Here is a 27,837-nt window from a genome sequence, read left to right on the forward strand (position 1 = left end):
GTGTGTGTGTGTGTGTGTGTGTGTGTGTGTGTATGTGCGCGTGTGTGTAAATTAGACTGAAATAAAGTTTTTTTTTTTATATATATATTTTATTTTTATTTATTTTCTCAATAATCTCAATTTAAATATCTTTTTTCAAAATAACTCAATCTAATTTAGTTTAATTTGTTCTAAAATAGAATATAAATAAACAAAAAAAAGTGTGTGTGTGTGTATATGTATATATGTGCGTGTGTGTATGTATGTAAAATAAAATAAAAAAAATATTCAAAATATTGATTACAAACTACAGTCTCTGTAATAAGTATCTCAATAATACTAAAACCACATTATATATTTATATTATTTTATTTATTTGTTTTGTTTATGCTTTATTACATTTCCTTTTTTATTTTAACATTAACATTTAATTAAATGTTTGTTGGTTTGTTTGTATTTTATTTTATCCATATGACACTTTGACAATTTGTTAAATTTGTTTGTAAATTTGTTCTTCTTATCAGACTGAGCTGATGTTTTTTTAACATTTGCTCACTGATGTCTGTAATGTTGGCCCTCATTACTGGCACCAGAGTTGCTCGAGTGTCAGAGAGATATTTGCCCCTGAATGAATAACCTTCTTTTGAGGATTTTCGGATTTTATGCCTTCGATTTGATGCCGTCCTTCATCAGGAGTCAATACTAAGAAAGAAAGTTGTTTTTGCTGCTCTATTCATAAGTTCCTCCTCGTGCTCCTGATCGCAGTGACTCCTCGCAGCTATTAACAAACAGGAATGAATTGTGTGGGGATGCTGGTGAAAGTGAGCTCTTTAGGGACAGAGAGCAGCCATTGTTCAGCACTGAATATTAAAGAGAAAGATGAGCACAAACATTTGAGCTCTCAGATAAACCCTCAACCGTTTCAAAGATTGTTTTCTTCCTCCATAATAACCAATCACCAACAGACCTTCAGATCCCAGAGGATTCCAGTGAAAAAGATGAAACTGGTTTGATTTGAGCTGCAGTCAGATTAAACAATCAGACTGTAAGAGAGGGAATGTGATGCGTTTAGGAGTATCTTTTCCAACCTGAGCTGTCTGAGTGACTTTTGTGTTCCACTTTTGTAATCATTCACAACCCACAACAGCCTAGCAACCACCAAAGTACCCTGGTAACCACTCAGTAATGCTTTAGCAACCACCAATACACTCTAGTTAAAAAATAACAACCAGAAAGCACTCAGTAACCACCAAGTGAGGACTTCACAACCACCAGTGCACCCTAGTAACTGCATAGTAACCACAAAGCACCCCAATAACTACATAGCAAAGCTCTAGTAACCACCAAAGCATCCCGGTAACCACCTAGTAATGCCTTAGCAACCACTAATACACTCTAGTAACCACACTGCAACCACATAGCACTCCACCCTGATATTTACCTAGTGAGACTTTCACAACCACCAGTGCATCCTGATAACGACCTAGTAATGATTTAGCAACCACTAATACACTCTACCACATAACCACATATCACCCTGGTAACCACCTAGTGATACTTTCACATGCTCCAGTGTACCCTAGTAACTGCATAGCAACTACAAAGCACCACTAAGACATGCTGGTAGCCTAATAATGGGCAGAGTACAAGTAGAGTTGTAGATCCTCCCAACCTGAGCCGCCTGAGTGACTGTTGTGTTCCACTTGTGTTAACTTTGAAGCGATGATTCTTTCATCTGGCTCTGTTTTTTTTTTTTATGGTCTGTGGTGTGTAATTATGGGTCAGCGTGGGGCTGTTTGGCTTGTTTTCTGTCTGTTTTCTCTCTCAGTTGCTAAGGAACTGAGATGTGGCATAAGTTGCAGTCACACATCTGAGTTTGAGCACCTATTAGCGATCAAAGTGAATTTAGTAATGCGCTGTGTTTTAATAGTTTAATAAGTGCACCCTGGGGACCAGCACAGCAAATCATCAAATTAGTATCCCATAAAGAGCCATGTCAGGAGCCCGTAGGAGCATGATAAATGACTTTGAACCACTGCAGCTCGTGAGGATCACACTTACTGTTTCACGTGTCAAAACATTCATTAATAACACATCAGTCCTTTGCACCGCTGGCATGTCAGTTAGCAAAAAGTACATCAAAGCTATGAATATAAGCGCATCTGTGTTTATGATAAAAATATATAACTTGATATAATATAACTTAATGACAATATAACAAATGACAATAAATGTAACCAAATTTAATGCTGGAAATATAAAAATAAATGTTAATTCAAAATATTATTAAAGATTATAATAATATATAAATAATTAAAAATAAGAATAATAAATAAACTTTTACAATGTAATATAAAATATTTATATTGTGTAATAAACAATAAAACTAAATGCAAATTCAAAAAAAATATTTAATAAAAATATATATATATATATATAATATATCTATATATATATATATATATATATATATATATATTCACTAAAATTACTGTTCTCTGGATTCAGGAGGGTTATTCAACCAATGGTAGAGCTGCTTTTTGTGTGTGTTTTGCTTTTTTCGTGTGATTAGAAGTCACATTCTGCCATGTGTGCATGTGTGGTTTGTTTTTATTTTTCATCTCTCTGAGGTGGACAGAGACAGTGGTGTGTGTTGTTGCATTGCGCTTCAGAAGAAAAGCTCTTCCTTTGGGCCTCTCTCTCTCTTTTAGACTGTCACATTTCAGAGATTTATTTCAATGCCATAGTGTGCTGTGTGAGGGATGGAGTTTGTTTCATGAATGGGGTTTATCAAACCCTAGGGATGCTCATCAGCACACTGTTCCTGCAGAATAAATCTTCACGCGACTCAGCGGTGTGTACAGAGTGCAGAAATGCTGCTATTTGACCAGTGTTTTTTTTATGGGTTTTTATTTATTTTATTTTTTTTGGAAAAAAATGTGTATATTTCAAACAGTCTTTTAGTGTTTTAGTTCTGAGAATTTTTGGGTTTAGTGATTGGAACAAACTCCTAACATCAAGTAATAAGCTTTGGTACTGCAATTTTTTCCCCCCTGCATTGTTTGTGCTAAAAATGCACAAATAATGCAGCTTATTAAAGAGAAAGATACTATTCTTTTCTAAGCAATCAGAGCTAGCAACATCATAGCAACCACCAAAACAACCTAGTAACCACCCAGCAATGACTGAGCCCGTTATCCACCTAATAATGTTTTGGCAACCACCAGTATACCATAGTAACCACAAAGCACCCTAGTAGCCACCAATAATAATTTAACAACCACTAATACACCCACAAAGCACCTTAAAAACCACTTAACAATGCCCTAGATGCCACCTAGCAACAGCATAGCAACCACTAAAACACCCTAGTAACCGTCTATCAACACCCTAAAGCACATTGGAATTGTAGCAGCAAATTTTACTCCACAAATATAATTTATAACACAGTGTGCCATTGGTGGTATTAAAACTGATTTTCTGGTTGCATAATGCAGAAATCGAGAATGCTGTTCACAATATGCAGATATTGAACCTCCAGCAGATAAATAAGCCAGAGGGATTTTCATTCTAACACCCCTGTAGTGATCGGCATTGATTTGCAGCGCGCGGCAGGATGCCAGGAATATTAAAGCTGGAGCAGCACCGCTGGTGTCAATACTGTTGATATCAACTGTGGACAAATCATCTGTTTGATCCAGCCAGAGAAACGCAAAGCCCAGCCGAGCCAGAAGAAACCTGAGGTCACATGACGCTAATGCTGTTAATGAACCCTTCTTTCTCCCATAATACCGATGCTTATCTAGAGTAATTCAATCTGCATGTGTGAAGGGAGGGCCCTGTGAAATTGTTGTTATGCCATTTACGGCACCTTCAGTTGGGATGCTCCTCTCCGTAAACCGATCTACTTCTTTCACTAAAGCAGATCACTGATTCTATATGCATCCGAGGGAAACTAAAGATGCTATTGATTCAGAGTTGTCTGGGTGTTTCGAGTCACTGTAACTAATCCGGACATCCTGATTGGCTGACGCCCTCTTCCTTGTTGCTTTTACGACTGACACAATCCCTAGTGCCGCTTTGCCTCGCGGTGACCCTCTGTCTTTCACATAGTCTCTCTTTTGGTGGCTTTTGTCCACCTCCCAGTGTATTAATGTCATCCAAATGCTCCCAATTAACAATGCTGCTGCTTTTTCTGAAAAGACGAAGCTTGGATCTCCATCACGGGGTCAGTGTTTTTCTTAAGAGCCTTGAATGTCGGAGCACAGGGGAATAAAGGATGTGTATTGTTTACCAGTCGAAAATAACGCATCATTGTTGACATTAGCCTCTGCACACTCAAAATCAAAAACCATTCTAACTGAAGTGATTGCAAAGGTGTATCAGTGCCTGCATATTTCAACCAGCGAGCCCAAGGGATGTGTATTATTAGTGCACCATCAACAGGTTTTGTCGAGTCTAAACTGAGCACCGCAGACGTGTACAATGGGCTTCTCTGAATGCTGAAGGAGCTGTATCAAGCTCCCCCTTATAAAAGCCATCCAGCAAGTGAAGTAGGTGCCCTGCATAAATTATGTAAATTTAGCAGAAAGTATAACAACAGGGAGTGCAGAAACAGTGTGTTTCAGTGCAGGCATAAGATGTGACCACTTGCTTGGTCGAATGTTTTTCAGGGGTGTAAATATAGAATTAAAAATGTATTAAAATGAAATATAAATGAGGATCCCTACATTCAGCATTATCAATTAAAACAATATGTGTAGTTATTCATTACTAAGTTATTAATTACTATAATTTTTTCCTTTGTGAAAGTAAGGGATAAGTCTTAATTTTTCTGTAATTTAATTACTCTTAATTTTTCTGATGTAATTGCATTAAATACTGTATAGAACAATTTTATATAAAACAATAATGGATTTAACATCAAAATTTAAAATGGTAAGTGTTAAAATCTATGTTTTTAATGTATCCTTCTATCTTTAAATATGTTGGTCAGTTCAAGAATAACTTATGCAGTTTTATATTATTTATTTGAAAGAATTAAAAGCCGTTTCATGTTTATCCTTACATTGTTCAGCTGGTCGAGGTTGATATGCGATTTTAGAAAGTAATAAGTAATGCAATATTTTTAGAGAGTTATTAGTATAGTAATCTAATTTCACAGTTGAAAATGTAATTAGTAGACAGTAATTACTTTTTTAAAGTAACTTATCCAACACACACACACACACACACACACACACACACACACAGACACACACGCGCGCGCACACACACACACACACACACACACACACAACATATACATATATACATATACATATATATCTCCAGATAACCACTTAGTAATACCATAACAAGCCACAAAGCACCCTAGTAACCACACAGATTTCCATAAGCACCATAGTAACCATAGTAACCACCTAGCAATGCCCTAGCTAAGGCATCACTTAAATCTATAAAAACTACATTTGCTTTAATTTCATAATTAAGTGAGATTTACTCCAGTACATAGTGAGGAGGTAAAAATGTATAAGCATAACATAAACCAACCATTACATCTTGGTTTGTTTTTCTTTCCAAGCAGTCCAACAGGTGTCAACAGTCACCTTTGAGCATAAAATTACAACCAAATCATTTACACTGCAATGCATGAACATACACAATCCAAAAAATAAAAGAAAAAGAAAAAAACACAAATTAAATGTTTACATCTCATAAAGCTCTGAGCATATTATAAAACGCAACCTTCACTTTTAATTTCAAGTTGCATGTCATTTAGCACCATTACTTAGTGCACGTCCCGTTATTTAAACCGTGAACCCGTGACTGATAGTGCGCGAGACTGTGGAGTCTGTGGGCGGCGCGTGAACGCAGCGTCTCTCCTCTCGCGCGCTGTGATCGTACAGTGAATGAAGCTCTAGCGTGGGAAAGACGAACAGGATACGCGAAACACTGACATGGATCCACTGTAACATCACTGCAATAGCTGTTACTGTGTTCTCAATAGATCAGCGTCCAATCCACGTTTAACTCGAGCGCGTTTAAAGCCTGAAGACGATGCGTTTGATCACAGCCAAATCACATCTGTTCATCGCGCAGCTGTGGCTCATCTGTCACACAGGTATCAAGTAAATACAATCCTGAGTGATGGATGTGTCTTCATAGATGCTTCATGCTTCGTTTTGGGCATGAATGCATTGATGCGTAAAGTTGCATGTATCCAAAAAGCTTTATTTCCACAGGTTGTTAATGCATTTATGAATTTATTATCGATGAATGCATTATTTTTGATGAAAGTTTAGGTTATTGCGTTTAATCTCAGCACTGCAATAACTGTTGTGAATATCTGATAAGTGAGCGGATCAAAGGTTCATTAATCTATTTTAGTAGAATTAGTCATGACATAATCAATGAATCAATGTTATATATTATTTATTGTAAATCTTTACACTTGTTTTAGGTTGTTGTATTTTATCTCAGTCCTATATGACGACGCTTTAAAATATATTAGACTTGAAGACATTAGAATGTCTTCTGTGTGAACAATCCAAAGTTTTATTAATCTTTTAAATGTATTGGTACTTGATATAATTATATTTTGCTTTATTTGTGGTTATTTGAGTGGCTTTTTAGGTTCTTACAAGTTTGTAGTGTTTTTTTGTAAAAAAAAAAAAAAAAAAAAAAAAAATTTTGCATTACAATATGTTTATAAATAAATATGTATTGGTTCATGCAGGCTGCCTAAATTTAATTTCCTTGCTGTGCAGTTAGTTGAATTTCTATTGGATGCTGCGTAATATTTAGTTCAGTTTCCCTCAAGAACGTTTCAGCTGTAGGACAGACTTTGGCTCTTTGCTCTTGGCACTCGATCACCGATATGATGGTCTTTTAATCTCTCTGTCTCTGTTCATCCCGCTGAATTAAATGTAATTTGACATGGTGGGGGAATATAAAGCAGTGTGTTTTTGACCGCATGTGTCTTCAGCCATCTGCATTTCTGATGCCCTGCATGCTGGCACATCAGAGGTCTCTTTTGCTCAAAGTTGGTCTCAGGGCTGTCACAATGCACCATCGTCCTGTTTATTTCAGTCTAAAATGTTGCTGATCTTACTCAGAAGCATTAGTTATTTCCTGTTTGGGAGCTCCACAGGCATCTGTGCTGTCACTGATGTGTGTTGGAGATTTGCAGAGTGCTGGTGCGTGTTACACCCTGTTGTTGGATGTGATGGCAGGGGAAGTCCGTTTTTGTGCTGCTTTTGTCTCAGTGACTCTCATTCACCGTTAATGCCAGCAGCAGGAAGAGAAAGCGGGAGAAAGAGAGAGAGCTTCTGCCCACCAAACACATGATTGATCGATTCAGACCAGGGTCACCCTGCCATGTATCCAAACAAAATAACCACAGCATGGAAAATGTGGTTTAGTTTCTCTTGATCAAATGAATGACAGTGAAAGATTGATTTTCATTGACTAGCCTGCACAATCCAAAGCATTTCATTATTAGACGTTATCTGAAAGTGACAGGCATAACCAATCAGTTGTCACACTTTGTGACACATAACACATGTATAATATAATAAAAGAGTTATTGGAGATTTTGCATGGTTCATCATCAGCCGAAATAAAAAGCTACTGTTCAGACCTTCATGGACTTTGGTTTGTTGGTATTTGGCACCAGAAGCGTGAACGTTTTTCCAAAGTTACTTGATACCAAAGAATGTTCAGAGAGGACTTATTTAATACATGTACAGTGCACATTTATACCTGATTTTTCCTGTTTTAATCATCTACATTTTTGGTTCTCAATTGGTGGTTCATGACCCAAAACACTAAGTATATGCACATTAAATGCATAAAAATTATAATTTACCTAATTATATAATAGCTAGAATTGCAAAATGAATAGGTATAATGTATGTTTAAAGTAGAAAACACATCTCAGATCTTTTGTTATTAATGTCAAAGGCTGTGCATCCAATCAAATGCACTGCAAAAAATAATATGATCAGTAAGTCATGGTAACTTATGCTTTTTTTAACTCATCAAAATAAGTTAAGCAATTTAGTTATATGAGATTCAACTTGATTTTTTCCAAAGTCAGTTTGATATGATTTAAGTTAAAATTACTTAACCAAGACTGAACTTAAGTTTTCAAGAAGAAATCGTTGGAAATGCAGTGTGGTATTTTAATGCAAACTGCTGTCAGTTGGTAGAAATTTGTCAAATTAAACAGCTGCATCAGGGACGGGTTGTGTGACCTGAAAAACCAACAAAACTAGACAACATAAAGGAAAAATACGACCCAGAATACATTTAAATATAAGTCCACTCACAATGAGGATAAAAATGGCTTGCCGACCACAGTGTGTTTTTTTTTTTTTTATTTTTTTTTTTTATTTTTTTTATTTAAATAAAGGAGACGTTTAGAAATCAAAACGATTCATTTTCTTTTTCAGCCTGTGTTATGTTAATCGTTTTGCGAATTATTGGGCCTGTGGATTTCCTGAAGCCAAACCCTTTGAGAACCATTGCTCTATATAAACTTTTTCATAAATAAATAAATCTGTGTTAAATCCACATTAATTATTGACGATTATGGCCTATTTAAAATTCAGCAGTCGTACCCTTATGCATAAAAACAACTCCGCTGAGTTTTGTATATTGGGACATGAATAAGTGAGATTGTTAAATCATGTCCTTCTGATTTCTGCAGTGAAACACTGAATTTAGCGTAAACTCACAGGGCAAACTCTTCCAGGTCAGAGTCCTGTCAGATAATGAGCGCCACCAGTGCAGACTCGTGTCTGTTGAGCGTGAAACAGCTCCACTCTGTGCCTAATGGAGTCTCAGGAAATATTGCTTGTACTGTTATGTCATCCTACAAATAGAGACTTACATAATGAACAGAGGTATTCTAGATGATAAATGTGCATTGGTTTTAATCAACCTGAAAAGTTTTGTGCTGAAACTGATGCCATTAGTTTAGTAAAGAGCATTTTTATAGCTTGATACAGAATTGAATTTCCTGAGAATTTACCCATGCTCAGGCCATCCAAGATGTAGATGAGTTTGTTTGTTCATCAGCTTTTGGCTTCACAAGATGTTAAATGATGGACTGGAGTGGTGTGGATCACTTGTTTTATGAGCTGACGGCACCCAATCTGACGGCACCCATTCACTGCATTTTGGGTGAACTATTCCTTTAACTTGGTCAAAACAACATACTAGCTGTTCATTCTCCTGAGAAAAGATGTTCCGTGTTGGAGAAATACAATCTCCTGTAAAGAGGACAAATGGCAGACACTGAGATGGCTAGCCATCTTAATTCCATTCAATTTCCATTGCATTTTTCCAATTGGTCGTGTTGCTTCTCAATGTGTTTGATTTAGATTAAAGTTGTCTGGATATTTACACCATGCTGAGTATCTTTTTCCATCAACTGAGGTTGGTGTTTGTGCATGTGGACATCGAGTTCTTATCTTTTTGATGTAAAATTCATTAATTGCATGTTCTTCTCATGTGGGAATATGAGACTTTATACCCGAGATATAAGTGCAGTTTTTATAACCATTTATTAATGGGATTTCTGGTAAAATTTCACACCTGTCACATGCTCAACTTAAGCAGATTTCTTTCTTTTTATTTTCAGTCCAAAATAGTGTTGACATTTGGAGAAAAGATTTATTAAAGCCTATTTCTTGATTCTCTCCGTAAGCATCTACAGATTTTCTTCTTATCTGTAGTCTGTGTGTTTAGCGAGGAGACAGAATTGGAGAAACCATGAAAATGAGGCTGAATGCTGAAGGAAAACGCAAATCTCTAGCTCTTGACCTCAGGATGTGGAGCTGGAGCCCTAGTAAACCACTGACAGTGTGCTGAACTCATAAAAGGCAGCGCTCTGGCTTTGGCTCAGTCCAGCGGATGGACAGTGAGGTGAGGAAGGAAAGCTTTTCTCTTGTTAAAGGAAGATGGAGTATTCGGTTACCTTTCCGGGTCGGATCTGACGTGGTGTCCGTGGCGATTGGGGAGACTGTGGAGGAAGTCCACCGGAGGTTCTGTCTGTTGTCAAGGAGTTGTGACTCTGGCACATCCTCAGAGTGAATGGAGAGCGTCTCCTGCTTGGATGTGCTGTGTGTTCTCAGTTATTCGCTATCACACTCCTAAAAATAAAGGTTCCGGAAGTGGATTTTCACAGTGATTCAAAAGGAGAACCATTTATGGTTCCTCAAAGACTCTTTCAGTCAACAGTTCTTAAAATAACCTTTTTTGAACATTTCAGTTATCTAAAGAACCGTTTTCTGCTATAAAGAACCTTGAAAGATTTCATGGATGAGTTCAATAAAAAAAACTTTATTTTTAAGAGTGCATGATAATACATTAGTCTTTTTGCTGTCAAATTTATTTACTATAGTTATATTTACCTATAGGTTTTATGTAAAATGATTTGGGTCACATCAGTCGATGTAGTCTCACAGAAAAGTATTGTTTCTCTTTTTTTAATGTATTACAATATTTTGGTGCAAAACTTCCCATACCGCTTGTTCAACAGATAAAGGATTAGGTTTACTAGCTTAACCTTTTTTTTTTCTTTCTTTTTTCTTATATTTGTCAGTTTTGTCATTTTTATCACCTGTGCTCAAATTAGTGCACTGACAGTGTTCAGTGCTTTAGAATTTAGACTGTTCACACACACACACAAAAACACAAACCCAAACCTTCTGGGAAAAGTTGCATCTTTTAAATTGATTTGCTTTAAAGCACCTTCCGCTATATTCGGTTGTATTTGACCATTGAGCACCCAAGAAAGTCACTAACTTGTTCTTCACATTTACATTTATTCATTTAGCAGACTTATTTATCCAAAGCAACTTAAATTCTTTAGAAAATGTACAAATATTGTTTATTTATTTGTTTGTTGTATTAGTTAAACATTGATTATAAATGTTTGTTATATATAATTTATTATTAATTTAAATAGTATTTATATGCAAAAATAAATGTAAGATTTATTTATTTATTCAGAAATAACTATGTACTTTCTCTTCAAAAATCCTTAAAAAAACTCAGCTATCTTTCTAAATCTTAAATATGAATTCTTCTGTGTGTTCATGTTATTTACTAGTTATACAAGTGAAAAAAGCTTATATTTTCATCCTTGGTCAACAGGAAAATCTCACAACAGGACCAAGGATGTATGAGCCAAATATGTTTACAAAAGTATCCTTAAAAATAAATAAATAAATAATTGGATGAGGTTAGAAAATCCCACAACAGCAACACAGCCTTGATTTATTTTTATTTTTTTCTCCAGTGTCTTATAAAAACCCAGATCCTGTTTATTCTGTTTAAATTTAACTTGGAGAACTCTGCAGTGATACAGACAAATTCAGTGACTAAAAATTGGATGATTACAAATGTGACTAAATCTTCAGAGGAAGGAAGAGAACAATTGAATACATTTTTATTTTATTTTATTTTATTTTATTTTATTTTTATTTTTTTTACACAAAAGAAGTCTTTTGACTTCCATAGTATTTTTTTTTCTATACCATGGAAATCAATGGCTACCGTCAACTATTTAGTACGTTCTTCAAAATATCTTCTTTTGTGTTCAACAGATGAAAACAACTTATACAGGTTTGGAACAACTTGAGGTTGATTAAATGAAGACCGAATTTTCATTTTTGGATGAACTATCCCTTTAAATTCTCATCTAGGCAAGTAAAGCTGGATTATATTTCAGGATGTAAAAACTGGTCCTATTATAGCAAACCTTTAAACTTTCTTCTGTCTTCAATTATTTCCCAACTGGCTGTTTTCCAACTCTTGACCTTGGGCATCCAAATATAATCTGTGCCTTCGGGAACACGTCATAATTCAATTAACAACTATTACATGCTGTGAATTTAGGCTATGGGTCTTTGTTCCCCTGTGCACCCTCTCCGTGTCAAACAGGTGTTCTTCATCATATGAGAACATCGACAGACACAAAACAGTTCACAGGCTGTGTTTCATCCAGGCGAGGGGGGAAGTTATTTAGTGTCCGGGCGAGGAGGGGGACTCAGATTTTTGTTTTTGTTCTTGAGTTAGAAACACGACGTGCTGGCCGGCTTCCCCGAGACTGTTCTAATCCTCTTATGTATTTGAATGACTCTAGAGACATTTACAGAGGGCAGAGGATGGTTACGATTCCTCCCCCATCCATTTCCTACGTGGTACCGGACACATGCTTACCGTCTGCATGCTGAGAATCCCAGTCGAAGCCGTGGCTGTGAGCGAGTGACTGCAGTCAGGCTGTAGTAAACAACTTCTGCCTGCCAGATAGCTCTCATTCATGAAACTCTGCACTTGGACTAGAAACTTTGCACATAAAGTGTAGATTCAGAGTAAACACTGTTACTGTAAAGTTGGAAACTTTATATGAAGTTCTGACTTCTTCCACCACGCAGTGGCATTTCTTCCAAATGACAGTGACTTTAATAGTTAAAGAGAGTCAGGGAGCAGCTTTCTACATATGAAACCATTTTTATCAATGATTACATCAAATATAATGATTGCATTTTGAGAGCAACTTCCACTCATGTAACAATTTTATATTTATTTTTAATAATAATCATGTAAATTTATTATTATTATTTTTATTATATGAAATTATTACATGAAATATATTGATTAAATTCCAAAAGAGAATAGTTGTATATAAAGAATGCAGATAAGTAAATAGTTTTAAATATTTAAAATAATTGTAAATATTGCATCAATTAAATATATGATTACTTTGAAACATTTTGATTATTTTCATTTATTTTCATGAATTTCAAGTGTTGTATAGAAACACATAATTTCCAGGGTTGACTGTAATAATCACAGTAATTTGGATGAGACGTGAACAATTTTGTTTATCTGGAAAATGGAAGAAAATCCGCAGTTGTGTTTATTTTGTGTCTTGTGGAGAGCAGTGAGAATACAGGATGTGAAATGGAAGAGGGGTCCAGTAAAGAGCTTATTTTATTGGTGATAGACTCATTAACATCAAACTGTGAGCAATTTTAATCTAATTTGCCGCAGGCTTTTCTCTCAGTGCCTATGAAATGGAGCCGAGCCAAAGAAGTTCAACAGCTTTAGTGGGGCGCAGGTCGCTGTATGATACTGTTCCTGTGAAACGGCCCGGGATTCTGTTTGACGAGCCGAGCAAAAGAGCTTTTTCCACTTGCAGTTTCATCACCCGGCCAACTGGGATTTACTCCACACAACCGTCAAACGCAAAGCCTATTTTTAAAAAGGAAATGTGCTAAACAAATGGCTGTTTTTACCACAAGAATAGTGGATGTAAATAATGTTGGTGTGGTGCAATGATATTTGTTAGCTAATTTTTGCACTGGTCTTCAACCCTGAAACATTCACACCTGTAGCATTTTTCAGTAGCATAAAACAAACAAACAAATATTATAAACAATATTATTTATTTTTATATATATTTTTTTTTGTCAATTTTTATACATACATAATATTGTTTATAATTTTTTAATATTGTATATAATAAATGTTATAAAATTAAATATTTGTACATCATAAAACCATTTTTAAATGATTATAAATAAATAGATTAATAATATTATTTATTTTTATATTATAATAAAATTATTTTAACATTTTTGAATATATAATATTGTATATAATAAATATTAAATTCTTTATTTTTTATATTATAATAAAACATGTTTAGCTTTTTAAATATTTTTTAATAATTTTAAAAATACTATATTGTATGTTATTTTAAAATATAATATTATATATAAAATTATACAAAAATTGTAATATATATATATATATATATATATATATATATACATATATACATATATATATATATATATATATATATAAATACCCTTTATTTCATATTACATTTACATTTAGTCATTTAGCAGACGCTTTATCCAAAGCGACTTATAAATGAGAACAATGGAAGCAATCAAAATCAACAAAAGAGCAATAATACAAGTGCTATAACAAGTCTGTTAGCTTAATGCAGTACACGTAGCAAGGTTTTTTTTTATTATATTTTATTATATAATAAATAAAAAGAAAACCAATAGAATAGAAAAAGGATAGAGCAAGCTAGTGTTAGAGGCCTTTTTTGCTTTTGTTAATTGTATAATAAATAAAAATAAAACGGATAGAATACAAGGTGTATATTATTTTTATTTTTAAAATATATAATGTATGTAATATATATTTAAAATGTGAAAAAATTATAATAAACATTGTTTATTTTATATTATAAAATCATTATTTAATTTTTTTTAAATATATAATGTTGTGAGGATAAGTGGTTTTGGAAAATGGATGGATCTACTATGTTAAAAAATATATTTAAAAAAATGTACTGTTTCTTGGGAATAACCTTTATATGGACAGCAGAGGTGCTTATGTTCGTGAAAACTCTTCCAGAACAACTTGTGTCTGGCTAGTTTTTATAATAATGGCATGCTCTGTGGCAAAAGTCTTCAAAGGCTCTATTGTGGCAGCGGCTTTCGGTCACCATTCACTTGTGCTCTGAGGGGCAGGGACGGGACGGCCGTATTAAATACAGGGTTTAGTTTGTGCTGTCAGGTCAGGGGGTCAGACTGTTAAAATGATAAAATGCTCTTGAGCTGACTTTTACATGCATTATCAGTTTTCATCTTCTCCAAATCCCTTGGAAGGGCATTTACATCTGATCCGCACACTGACTCTTGGACTTTGTCTTGTTTAGCTGGTTACAGTCTGGTATATGCACTGGTAGTTTTCCTATCTTTTTGTTTTCAGTTTTGCGTAAACTATTCCTTTAATTCCCATCAAAACATTTGGGGTTGTTGTTTCTCAGAGGTTATGGCTATAATCCGGACACAACTGTGTGTATTTGAGCTCATGTGTCCTTTCATCTCGACTTTCCCTTGTACAGCAGTGACACATGTGTGTTTTGATGTGTCTGGCAGGTGTCCTCACAGTCTCACACACGCATTTGACACCAAACACCAGCACACACATACATACACATCAGACAGTAATGTGCTGGAAAACGCTCAGTCAATCTGTCTTACAGTGATAATTATGACCTTTCCCTCATCACACTTTAATTTACAGATATTTATACCTCAGTCACTCGAGATTGAGTCAAACAGGAAAGACCGCTTTAGTCTGATGACACCGGTTTGAAAGTATAACTTGCTGTAACATCCTAGCAATTCCACAGCAATGCACTATATACCACATAGCAACGCCCTAGCAACCATATAGCAATGCACTCTATATACCACTTAGTAAACCTTAGCAACCACATAGCAAGGAAAAGGCAACTGCATAAAGCACTATGTATAGCACATTAGCAACCACATAGCAATGCACTATATGCCACTTCAAACACCTTAACAACCACATTGCAATAAACTATATTTACCACTTAGTACACCTTAGCAACCACATAGCAATGCCCTAGCAACAACATAGCAATGAACTATATGCCACTTAGAACACTTAAGCAACCCCAAAGCAGTGCCCAAGCAACTACATAATAATGCAATACACACAGAACACCTTACCAAAAACATAGCAACACCCTAACAACCACATGATAATGCACTACATTGCACTTAGAACACCTTAGCAAGCACATAGGAAAGCCCTAGCAACCACATAGCAATGTCCCCCTAGTAAAAACATAGCAATGCACCATTTATACCACTTACTGTAGAACACCTTACCAAACACATAGCAATGCCTTAGCGACCACATAGCAATTTTTCAAACAACTTACCAACCACATAGCCAGGCCCTAGCAGCCACATAACAATGCACTAAATATACCACTTAGAACACCTTACAACCACATAGCAATGCACTATATGCCACTTCAAACACCTTAACAACCACATTGCAATGAACTATATGTACCACTTAGTACACCTTAGCAACCACATACCAATGCCCTTGCAACAACATAGCAATGCACTATATGCCACTTAGAACACTTAAGCAACCCCATAGCAGCGCCCAAGCAACTACATAATAATGCAATACACACAGAATACCTTACCAAAAACATAGCAACACCCTAACAACCACATGATAATGCACTACATTGCACTTAGAACACCTTAGCAAGCACATAGGAAAGCCCTAGCAACCACATAGCAATGTCCCCTAGTAAAAACATAGCAATGCACCATTTATACCACTTACTGTAGAACACCTTACCAAACACATAGCAATGCCTTAGCGACCACATAGCAATTTTTCAAACAACTTACCAACCACATAGCCAGGCCCTAGCAGCCACATAACAATGCACTAAATATACCACTTAGAACACCTTACAACCACATAGCAATGCACTATATAACACCCAGAACACCCTAGCAACCACATAGGAGCACCTTAGCTTCATGGTGGCAACTTTTGCATGGGCAAAACTCAACAATCTACAAATAAATTGTGTTTTAGTTTGTTTTATTTTGTGGTTTCTCTGAACTTTCTGCTTCATGTGTTTGTTTGGCTCTAAATCAACATTGCATTGACTCCAGCCCTCCTCATCTTTCTTGTTCCAGATCTGGCTGTGTCGTACCTGAGAGGTCAGCGCAAATTCGCAGAGGACGTTGACTGGTCTTACACAGGTGGGTTCACCGTGAACAAACGCTCTTATTGTGTGCTTTTCACCAGACTCCAGTGTGGCAAAGCACTGGCTTCAACCCAAACACCTTAAAAAGCTTTTCTTCTGTGAGCGAGATACAGGGATAAGGTTGCAGGAGATGGAAGTGAATAATGACGGATCAATGTCCGTTCTCCATTAGAAACGATGGCAGTGAGTCGACCACTGACCCGCCAGTGCTGGAGATTAGCTGAAAGTCTGAGACACTTTAAGACACTCGAGTCTTTCAAAAGAGTAAGTGACATTCAGGATTGTTGGAGAGACTTGACATGTGGCTTTTAAATCAGAGCGAAGGACGCTTTGACAATGGTGGAAAAACAGAATGCGATGGAACAGTTTTGTGGCTTTTAGTCCTTTTCAAGACCAAGTTTTTAAATGTAATTTTTATATTGTTTCAGTTTTCAGTAGAAAAGCTGAATATTTAAAATGTACAGTCATTCTCTTACCTGGAATAGGGACCAAAACTGAGTCACTCACTGACGGGGAAACCATCAAAACAAATGTGAGGTCACATGTCCAGATGGTGCCAGTGACTGATGAGATGAATTATGGTAAACCTCAAAGAAAATGTAAAATGAATCATCTAACTCGGTCCTTAAAGTAGTTTAATAAAAATTTTAATTGTGTTTCAGATCAGCTTCAGGAGAACATCATGTCTCGGTGTCTTAAAGAGGTCTATAAGATAATCACTGCTGTCACATTGAAACTGCTGCAAGTCAAATGTTACTGTCTTGTGAAAACTTGATTGTCTGATTGTGAAGAGTAGGATATGGACTCTGTGTGTATGTGTGTGTGTGTGTGTGTGTTCACTGAGTCGAAACTAAATGAATTAACATGTGAAAGAACACGCTTGATTGTGAGGCGCAGCACAAACCTGTGGAGAAAGAGAACGAAACACGTTCCTCTATTTTAACTCTCATTGTTTCACGTAAACCCCTCTCGCCACAATCAAAAGTTGTCAAGCTTGAATGCTAATTTGTTCATAGACACTTGGTTCTTCAGCTGACAGTCACACTGTGACTCTAATGCTTGAGATTCCCTCCTTCCCTGTCTGTTTTGGTTTATGTTTTATGTGTCTGTTTATTATGCACAAATTGTGAAAATGTTCAACAGATACTGTGGTCTTACAGGCTGGTTATATGCGCAATATCCCATGAATTATTCCACAGCATGCTGTTTCTCCACCCAGATGCTCACTGACAACTTTATTTTCTCCCCTTCTCTTCACTTCTAATCCGTATTAGCATCCTTTACTGTGGAAACATTCAGGCAAATGTAACCGAGCAGATAGTAAATTTATTTGTATAAAATTTTAAATATATGAATATTATCATAATATAATTTAATATATAACTTTACATAATATATCTAAAAAAAATGTTGAATATATATATTAACAGATTCAAATATTTCAATAAATAAATGTATCTAATTTTCAATTAAATTAAATTTCTAGTAAATGTATTTGTTGAATTATTTCAGTATATGAATATTAAAATAATATAATATATATCTTATATAATATTTATTAGATATATATGTACTGTATATAATTTAAAATACAATTTTTAACAAATATATGTGATACACCCATGCTAATATATATATTTATATATATATATATATAATATATATATATATATATATATATATATATATATATATATATATATATACTATACGTGCACCCTATTATGCCATTTTGAATATTACCTTTCATGCAGTGTATTTAAATATTTTAATAATTAAATTTTCATTTTGAAATAGCTAGTCTATTTCATCTGAATATTTAATATTTCATGTAATAGTTGTGTTTAATATGGCATTCCAAATCAGGCATTTATGAGGTTCAGTTTCAATCAGCATGCGGCTGTCTGTGTAGGCAGTAAACAGCAGGACTGCTCACTTGGTTTTAAGACCGAGTTCTTGAATCTGCTTACATGATCATGGGTTATTGTAGCATGTCAGTCCCCTGTTGAGCCTGTTTTCCAAACCCCAGGGGTGTGTGTGATTCCTGCCGCTGGCACAGGTCCCGTCTGCTGCGGGGGCTGCAGCTCTTTCCTCTAATCATCTGCATAACCTGCCTCCATCATCAGCAGCACCTCTGTTTTATTCCTCCTGATCTCTTATTCATGGGAGACATGGAGAATGTGATGTACAAATACATATGTCTTTCATAGAGCAAATGGGTAAATGTTGTGTTGATATGTAAATTAATGATCGATCACATAAGAGACATTACTCTGTATTAAAAACATAAGCTTAGTTGTCATGGAAAAGACTCTACAAGTTACTCGCACTTAAGCTACAAGCTAGCAACTATATAATTAATAAGATTTATATAAAGGAAAAAGGTGATTATATATTATGTAGAAATAAAGGACACTTTAAACTTAAACATAATTTGTAACATTCATTTGTTTAAATATTAAATATTTAACTGAGTATTATCCTAATATATATTAATATATCTTCTATAATATATCTTATAAAATTATTTATATTATTTCAAATATATTTTTAAAGAAATATATTTATTATTAATATATTTATTTCAATAAATAATTGCAGCCAATTATTTGTAAAAATTAAAATTTTTAAAATTTTTAACTAATGTTTTTTTTATTTAATTAAACTGTAAAAATGAAATATAAATATTATATATAATTTAATATATATAAGGTAAAAAATAATTTGCAACATTTCATTTTAATATTACATATATTTTAATATAAATTATATCTAATAAAATAAAACAAATAAATTAAAAATATCATTTTAAAAAAAAAATATATAAATTTTTATTTATAAATATTTTTATAAATATATATATTAAAAATAGCATTTTAAACAAATAAAAAGCAACTTTTAATTGTTAAACTATTTAAAAATTATACTATACATTTTATTTTTTAGATTTTTTTTTTATTATTATATTGTAGCCTACTATTCAGTTGCTCACCATTAGAGAAGGTGTGTTTTTGTGGATAGATGCTCCTTTATGAGTTTCTGGTGAGTCCACTGACATTCACACAGGTTGTTCGCTTTACTTCTCCTCTTTGCTGACCTCCTTTCGTGGAAATTGTTCTCACATTCGTTCACATGCGTCATAATTTAGCGGGTCGCTTCAAAGCCCAAAGCGCACCCTACCTGTTATTGCAGCTTCCGATCGTGAGTGATCTGACCTCACGTGCTGTTAAAAAATTTCAAATATTCAAAATGTCAGAGCAGCCCAGAGGTCTCAAAATCCTTGAAATTACTTTTGACTCTGCGATTATGCCCCATCTGCAGACTAGCGGTTACCATAGCAGCAGCGCTTCTCTTTGATTACAGCATATCCTTGTGTCTGTGTGTGGCAAGCCATTTTAATCCTCAAAATGTACTAGTATCTATTTTGATTGTAATAAAGAAGTATCTAATAAATAAGTACTAGTATCTAATGAATAGGTACTCCTACTCCTAAGTCTTTTTAAAAAGTTACTGGTAACAAAGTAGTAGCTAATGAATAAGTGCTAGTAGCTAAAGAATGAATTTTAACAAAAAATTAACAATGGCTTTTCTACAAATTAAAAAAAAAAAAAACAGGCACTGTAGTTAAACCAGGATAACCACAATAGTTTAACCATGGTGTTTGTATTAAACTGTGGTTATATAAATGGTCATCAGTCTGCCACAAAAACATGGTTACTACACTTTTACTATAATAAAATAATGGTGAATAAGAGCTAGTGGCTACTATCACTTAGCTAAAGAATACACATTAGTAGATAATGTATCTAGTAGCTAAAGAATAAACACTAGTAGCTAATGAATAATTACTGGTTAAAGAATGCATGGACGTAGCTAATGAATAAGCAACAGTAGCTAATGAATAAGTGCTAGTAATTAATGAATAAGCATAAGTTGCTGAAGAATAAGCACTAGTGGCTAATGAATAAATGCTAGTAGGTAAAAATAAGCACTAGTGGCTAATGAAAAAGTGCTAGTAGTCAAAGAATAAGCAGCTAATGAATATGCTATGAGTAGCTAAAAATAAGTACTAGTATATAATGAATAAGCACTAGTACTTAATGGAAAAGAAAAAAAATAAGTACTAAAAAAATAGATGCTAGTACATTATAAATATTAAATGTTAAAATGGCTTGCCATAGTGCCTGCTAGATCCAGATGCACACCGCTGTATCCTGACTCATAGTTCAAAACGCTGTTTTCCTGTTGAATGTGTATCCATCAATCAGGCTAACGGCAGACATTCAGATCTAGTGTCTTAAAGACACATCTCGGGGACACTTTTAAACAGCTGTGTTTATATTTGTGTGTGTGTGTTTGTGCAGTGATGTGTGACCCGTTGCCATCTGCTCTGTGAGTTTATCATCTGCTGAAGTCAGTGTGATATATCATAGCATTCGGTTTATGTGCTCAACACCACTGCAAGTGGCATTGATCAGCACTGACTCTTCACATGCCATACCATGTGCTTAGGTTTGCTGCCATATGCCCTTGTTTTACATTTTTGACTTTTTTATTTGTAGTAAACAATAGAGAAAATGGGGAAATTTCAGTAGAAGAGGATCAGGAAAATATTGCAATCCAAATTTGACCTACAATGTATCAGAAAATGCACTGATTACTAAGCCACAGCTCTGGCATATGCTTTAATAAAATGTGTAAAATAAATATTAAGATTTTAACTATAGTTTTTAGGCTCTTTATAAGAAATATAATGCAGAAAAAGGCATCTTGCTATATTATATCATATCATATTTTATATTATATTATATTATAATATATTATATTATATTATATATAATTATTTAAAATAATATAAACATTTAAAATATTATTTAATACTGTTTAATAATATTTTAAAGTTATTTTATTAAAGTTTTTTGTGGATAGCTGCTCTTTTTTGTATTCATTAAACTAGCATTTTTATAATTCTTGTATAATTATTCTATTTTTTGTTCTTTTTTTTGTTATTTTCTATTATTTGAGTGTTCACCATCAGACAAGGTGTTTTTTTTGTTTGTTTTTGATTTTTTTTTGGTGTATAGCTGCTCTTTGTATATTATTTATATATGATTATTTTATATTATTTAAAAATAACGCATAAAGGCTTGTTTAAAATAATATATCCATCTAACATAAATATTTAAAAATATTATTAAAAATATTATTAATACTATTTAATAATATTTAATATTAATATAATATAATTAATAATATAACATTTAAAATTTATTTTTTATTAAAGTTGTTTTTGTGGATAGCTGCTCTTAATTTTCGTAAAATGACTTTTTATAGCATTTTTGTAGTTCTTGTATAATTATTCTACATGTTGTCTACAATTTTGATCTCATATTAACTGAAAGACTGTATGCAATATCTCTCCTTTTATAAATTAATATTTATTTATTTTTCATTATTAAAATAAATAAATATAGTCACATTGCAGGACTATTTAAACGAATAAATAAACTAAAAGCTAATTAAAAAGGTTCAAAGACAGAAATTGTGACCAGTTATAGCACTTTCGCCTTATACAATTACATAAATTTACATAAAAATCTGTATAAATTCAGGTTAAGTATGACAACACATCTTTACCTGATCTGCTGCAAGATTTTAGTTTGACAAAGTGCTTTTGTTCCTCTTTTGTAAGTAGCTTTGGATAAAAGTGTCTACTATCATTAAGATTATTCTTCTTTTATATTTTTCACAGGGGCCCTGGACCAGAAGCACTGGGCAAAGAAATATCCAGTGTGTGGCAATGCCAGACAGTCTCCCATTGACATCAGTGAGGAGTTCACACAGATCAGGGTTCAGTACCAGAACCTGCAGCTGGAGAACTGGGACCAACCCACCACCGAATCCACCACCATCACCAACGACGGCAAAACAGGTCTGGGGTGTTTCCATATGTGAGGAATTGCAGATAAAACATGTTCTGGAACTTGAATTCACTTTTAACCAGCACTCAGTGAAATTACACTGACATATTAACTCCCCAGAGAGATGGCCTGCGATGAATGCAATTACAACCTGAGATTAATCACTGGCAGACTAATGAATAAAATCTACTGTTTTTCTTTCTTTCTCATACCTGTGAATGGCAGCTAGTTGTTTTTTTAGACTGTCTGTGCTTTTACAGGAGCGCAGAAGAAAAGCTGGCACTGAATCTTTTGTTCTGATTTGACACTGTGAGAATGACTGATTATTTCAGCACAAAAGGCAAAGCTTAAAATGAATCTTTTATCGGAGATGAATGCCGAAATATTAAATATGAGCAATTAGGAGTGCTGAAGGAAGAACACAATTATGTGTCAAGTGGTCATCGAGTTTGTGTGTGTGTGTGTGTATCGTGTTTCTCAGTGATAATCAGTCTGAACGGTCAGTACTTCATAAGCGGAGGTGGGCTCAGATCCAGGTTTAAAGTGGGCAGAATCATGTTCCATTGGGGCCGATGTAACACCACTTCAGACGGATCTGAACACAGCCTCAACGGAAACAGTTTCCCCCTGGAGGTAAAGCTCACCGCACGTCTAAATCAGCATAAATCATGCTGGGATGGCAATGCATTTACAATGTACAGTATTTGACATCCATGATAATGTGACTTTTATTCACAAGTGTAACAGTATTTAGTAGAAAATATTGTGGGAGGTATTTAATAGAAATGTAATGGAATTTAATCTTGGAATTATATTTTTTGTGCTTTGTAACCTCTGTTACCATTGTTTTTTTTTTTTTAAATTAATAACTGAATGAATGAATAAAAAAACAAAAATCTAAAGATTATCAAAGTAAATTAAATACCTTCCATTTCAAGTATTTAATATTAACTGAATAATAATAAAAAAAATAAAAATAATAGGCAAATAATAATAATTATATTATATTATATTATGTTATACTGTGATATATAATTAAGAATATCATGAAAAATAAATTAAATACCTTCAATTCAGTATTTAATATAAAAATAGCAAAATAAATAAATAAATAACTTCCATATAATACAGAAAATACAATATATATAATACAAAATATAAATAATATATAAAATACTAAATTAATAAATAAATAAATAAACTGGTAAACTAGGTCAAGTGTGATTTCATGTTGACTTTAAGCCAAATTCAAGCTAAAATGAAATAGCCGGAATTGATGTTTCTCTCTTTCATAGATGCAGATCTATTGCTTTGATGACGAGGAGTTTGAATCCATAGATGAGGCGATAAGTAGCAGTGGAAAGATTACTGCTGTAGCTGTTCTGTTCGAGGTGACATTTTCACAAACACATCTGCATATTAACTCATATCTGCAGCCCTTTTATCATAATGATCTGGTTTGGTCTGTTACTTAGGCCAGTATTGAAGACAACCAGGACTATGCGGCCATCATTGAAGGGGTGAACAGCGTGAGCCGATTTGGTAAAGCTTTTTTTGTTTTTTTATTACATCCACAAAGCTTTTCATTATTTCAAATTGCAATAACACGTAAGCATCCTTATATTTAAGGTAAAAGCAACCCTCTGGAAGCGTTTTCTCTACTGGCTCTGCTTCCACAGTCCACCGAAAAATACTTCATGTACAATGGCTCACTCACCGCGCCGCCCTGCTCTGAAAACGTGGAGTGGATTGTGTTTAAAAACACAGTGGCCATCTCAGAAACACAGGTCAGAACATCTATTCTTCTTCTTCTTCTTCTTCTTTTTCTTCTACCTGTGGGAAAGTTATGAAATTTGGCACACATATAAAGGACAGTCTGAACATTAACCAAGGAAAATTTGGAGACTCCAACTCAAACCCTCTAGCACCACCCACAGCCCAACTTTGCACTCACTTTTATGCTAATAACTTTTGAACCACTAGGGGTAGAAATAAAACTTTTCCTCTGATTCCTCTTTTTCCACTTTCAGTATTCCGAAAAACATTCTTTTTCGAACTCATCCTAGATGATTTGTCAAATTCTCACCAAAACTGGCTCAGATCATTTTTAGACAATGCTGGCAAGAAGTTAAATGCTTTTTGATAGATCAAAAAACTCTGGTATAACTCATCATCAAACTTGATGGCATGATGCCAAACTGGATCTGAGGCTGTGTTTTCTTCTTCTTCTTCCTCCATTTCCGCTCTTGAGTCTATAAAAGCCCATGAAACTGCTCTTGGGAAAGTTATGAAATTTGGCACATAGATAGAGGACAGTGTGAACATTGACCGCAGCAAGTTTGGAGTCTCTAACTCAAACTCTGTAGCGCCACCAACAGCTCAAAGTTGCACTTATGTTTATGCTAATAACTTTTGAACCGTAAGGGCAAGAACCAAAATTCTGAAACACAGAAACAAAACGCTTTTTGATAGATCAAACCAATCTCGTATAACACTGTTTGGCCAAATTTGATGGCATGATGACAAACTGGATCTGAGGCTGTATTTCTGCAAAGCTTTGGCATATTGACACCAAACCTTGTGTGTGTCATTGTCACCCAACAGTGACCCCACCAGATCAGTTTGTGATAATCAATTACAAGTCAATGTATTAATGGATTTTCAATCTATAAATGTCTTTAATTACTCATTTTTGCAGTTGGTCCACCCTCCCATGACACAATTCACTCATTTATCTTCTCTTCTTCCTCTCCTCTCCTCAACTTAATTCATACATACAACAATAATTAGCAATATCTACATTTTAACACAAAAACATCATTCGGGCGGAATAAAGTCAGATTTATCTCTTAAAGATCATGCTAGTGATAAATTTGGGGTCAGTTTCGCAGCCGCTGGCACTATTGTGTGTTTATGTGTGTGTGAGAGAAACCCCTCTCCTAAAAATGTAGCATGGTGAGCTCATCCCTGACAGCCCCTTTAACTATTCTTCAGCTGGATCAGAGATAAGCCCTCGATGTCAGCAACACAACTTGTCTCTCTTATCCAGCTGCACTTTTAAGCTCAGTTTTAAGATGCGAGGAGGTTTTTGTCATGTGGATGTGTTGCTGTTTTTTTCTTTGTCCTCGTGCCTGATCCACTTTAAGCACAGACTGTTTCTTGAGCATGAAATTTTGATGTGGTGCATACAGGCATGCTGAAGGAAAGCTGATGAATCTTTAGCGCTGGTTCATTGTCTCGTCTGATCTCATTACTGACGGGCAATTGCATAAATTCACTCATGCATATAAAGCTGTCACACTCGTTAATCTTGATTTCAATCCTGTGCAAGCAAATTCTGATACTTGCGCTTTTATTTTCATATTATGATATTTTTTGTATAATGCTCTCCTTGCACATTAAAATCAATATGTTTTGTTTTGTTTGTTTGTTTGTTTATCTGGCTATACTAACTCACTAGTTACTGTAGCCAAACTAAACTAACTAGTGAGATTATGTTCAGTCAGCCAATCATCATCCAAAACTAAATGTCTATTTGTCCATAATGATAAGCTAATTGTACATTCTTCCTTATGTACTTTATTTCTTTCTTTTATATAATTTGTTTATTTATTTATATATTTTCCAGTATTTTATGTATTATGCAAAAATGTTTTTTTTTTCTATTTAATTTTATTTAAAAAAATAATAAAATGTAACTACTTTTTAAAAAACTTGTACATTTTTCTTTATATATACTTTGTTTATTTTTTCAATGATCATATATATATATATATATTATATATATATATATATATATATATATATATATATATATATATATATATATATATCTAATATATATATATATATAAAATGAAAAAATAATGTGTTATATACGTTTTTTGTTTAATATTATTTTTAAATATATGTAAAATTAATTTTACTAAATTATGCATCTTTTTAATATATTTTATATGTATATTGACTGTTTTTTCAATTATCCTATTTTTGTATTAAAAATATTAAAAAAATTTAATATTATATTATTATATTTATTTAAATAATTTTAAATATTAAAATGCAACTAGACTGTTATGAATGTTATTTTTTTAATATTATTATTAATATAATAATAATAATAATAATAATAATAATAATAATAATAATAATAATAATAATAATAACGATTATTATTATTATAATATTAATTTATATTCTTAATAATTAATTTAAGATCCTAATATTGTAATGAAACTGTAAGCAAGGTCAAATCGGGATTCTCTCGTGGTCGTCTCATGATTACTGTGTTTTGGTGTGTTTGTAGCTGGAGGTGTTCTGTGAGGTGATGACCATACAGCAGGCCGGATACGTCATGCTGACCGACTACCTGCAGAACAACTACAGAGAACAACAGCAGCAGTTCATGGGACAAGTGATCTCGTCCTACACCGGCACAGAGGAAGTTCCTGCACCCAGTATGCAAACCACACACACTCAAACACCGCAACCTAACACACACACACACTTAAAGTAATGTCCAGAGAGGAGCAAGAGGTCATCTCTCAAGGTCAAAAGGAGTGTTTTCACGCATCTCCTCCACCTCTGACCGTGGACACACATGCATTGTGCTTTTTAAAACCCTGCAGCAAGTGTGTGTTGCTAGGTAACCCCACTTTGGCATATTTCCAAGAAACAAATGCACCAATTCCATTTCAAACAGAGTTGATTTAGAAGCAGTTTTGTAAGTTTTTTGCAATAAAAATATTCTCTCAGGCTCTCCATCTGTATATTCACAATATAAAAAACTGTCTAGTATCTTATTGCTTAATCTTGCTTTCCCTCCAAGAAATTAGGGTAAAAATGACAAAATTTTTACATAAAATTTTTTTTACAAAATGTAACTATACTTTAATATAAGTAATATAAGTTTAATTTCATTTTATATTATTCTGAAAATATTTTGTCAAAATATATCTATAATTTTTATCAACTTTTATTAAATTATTTACCTTCTTTAAATATTTTGTTTGATTACATTTTAAGTGATCCTATTTTTCTTTTTATGAAAAAATATTTTTGTCAACATGTAACTATAATCTTTAATCAGTTTTTACTATATGTATCTTCTTAATATTTTTATGTTTTATGAAATGTATATAAATAATTGTATTTAATATTATTTAATAATATTATATTAAATACTATATTTTGCAAAATACAACGAAACAATTAATTTTATTATTATTATTATTATTATAAACTATTTTTATATTATATATTTTTTTATATTCTGTT

The 27,837-nt window shown here is 33.7% G+C and overlaps 1 protein-coding gene across 4 annotated transcripts in view; it reads left to right on the forward strand.

The window, feature by feature from the left end:
• The first annotated feature begins 5,840 nt into the window (after positions 1 to 5,840).
• Positions 5,841 to 27,837, forward strand: part of LOC109045659 (receptor-type tyrosine-protein phosphatase zeta-like) — a 36,479-nt gene continuing 14,482 nt past the window's right edge. For 2 of the 4 annotated variants that reach the window (XM_042747088.1, XM_042747092.1), the window contains exons 1-8: positions 5,841 to 6,103; positions 16,569 to 16,634; positions 22,392 to 22,571; positions 23,042 to 23,193; positions 23,856 to 23,951; positions 24,036 to 24,102; positions 24,190 to 24,347; positions 26,867 to 27,017. In XM_042747088.1, coding sequence (XP_042603022.1) covers positions 6,040 to 6,103; positions 16,569 to 16,634; positions 22,392 to 22,571; positions 23,042 to 23,193; positions 23,856 to 23,951; positions 24,036 to 24,102; positions 24,190 to 24,347; positions 26,867 to 27,017 — 934 coding nt within the window. In that variant the 5' untranslated portion in view covers positions 5,841 to 6,039. Of the gene's footprint in view, positions 6,104 to 16,568; positions 16,635 to 16,811; positions 16,904 to 22,391; positions 22,572 to 23,041; positions 23,194 to 23,855; positions 23,952 to 24,035; positions 24,103 to 24,189; positions 24,348 to 26,866; positions 27,018 to 27,837 lie in introns of those variants that run through there. The other 2 variants (XM_042747105.1, XM_042747099.1) reach the window with 2 other exon arrangements.

Source organism: Cyprinus carpio, chromosome A4, assembly GCF_018340385.1.
Source record: "Cyprinus carpio isolate SPL01 chromosome A4, ASM1834038v1, whole genome shotgun sequence".
Lineage (NCBI taxonomy): Eukaryota > Metazoa > Chordata > Actinopteri > Cypriniformes > Cyprinidae > Cyprinus > Cyprinus carpio.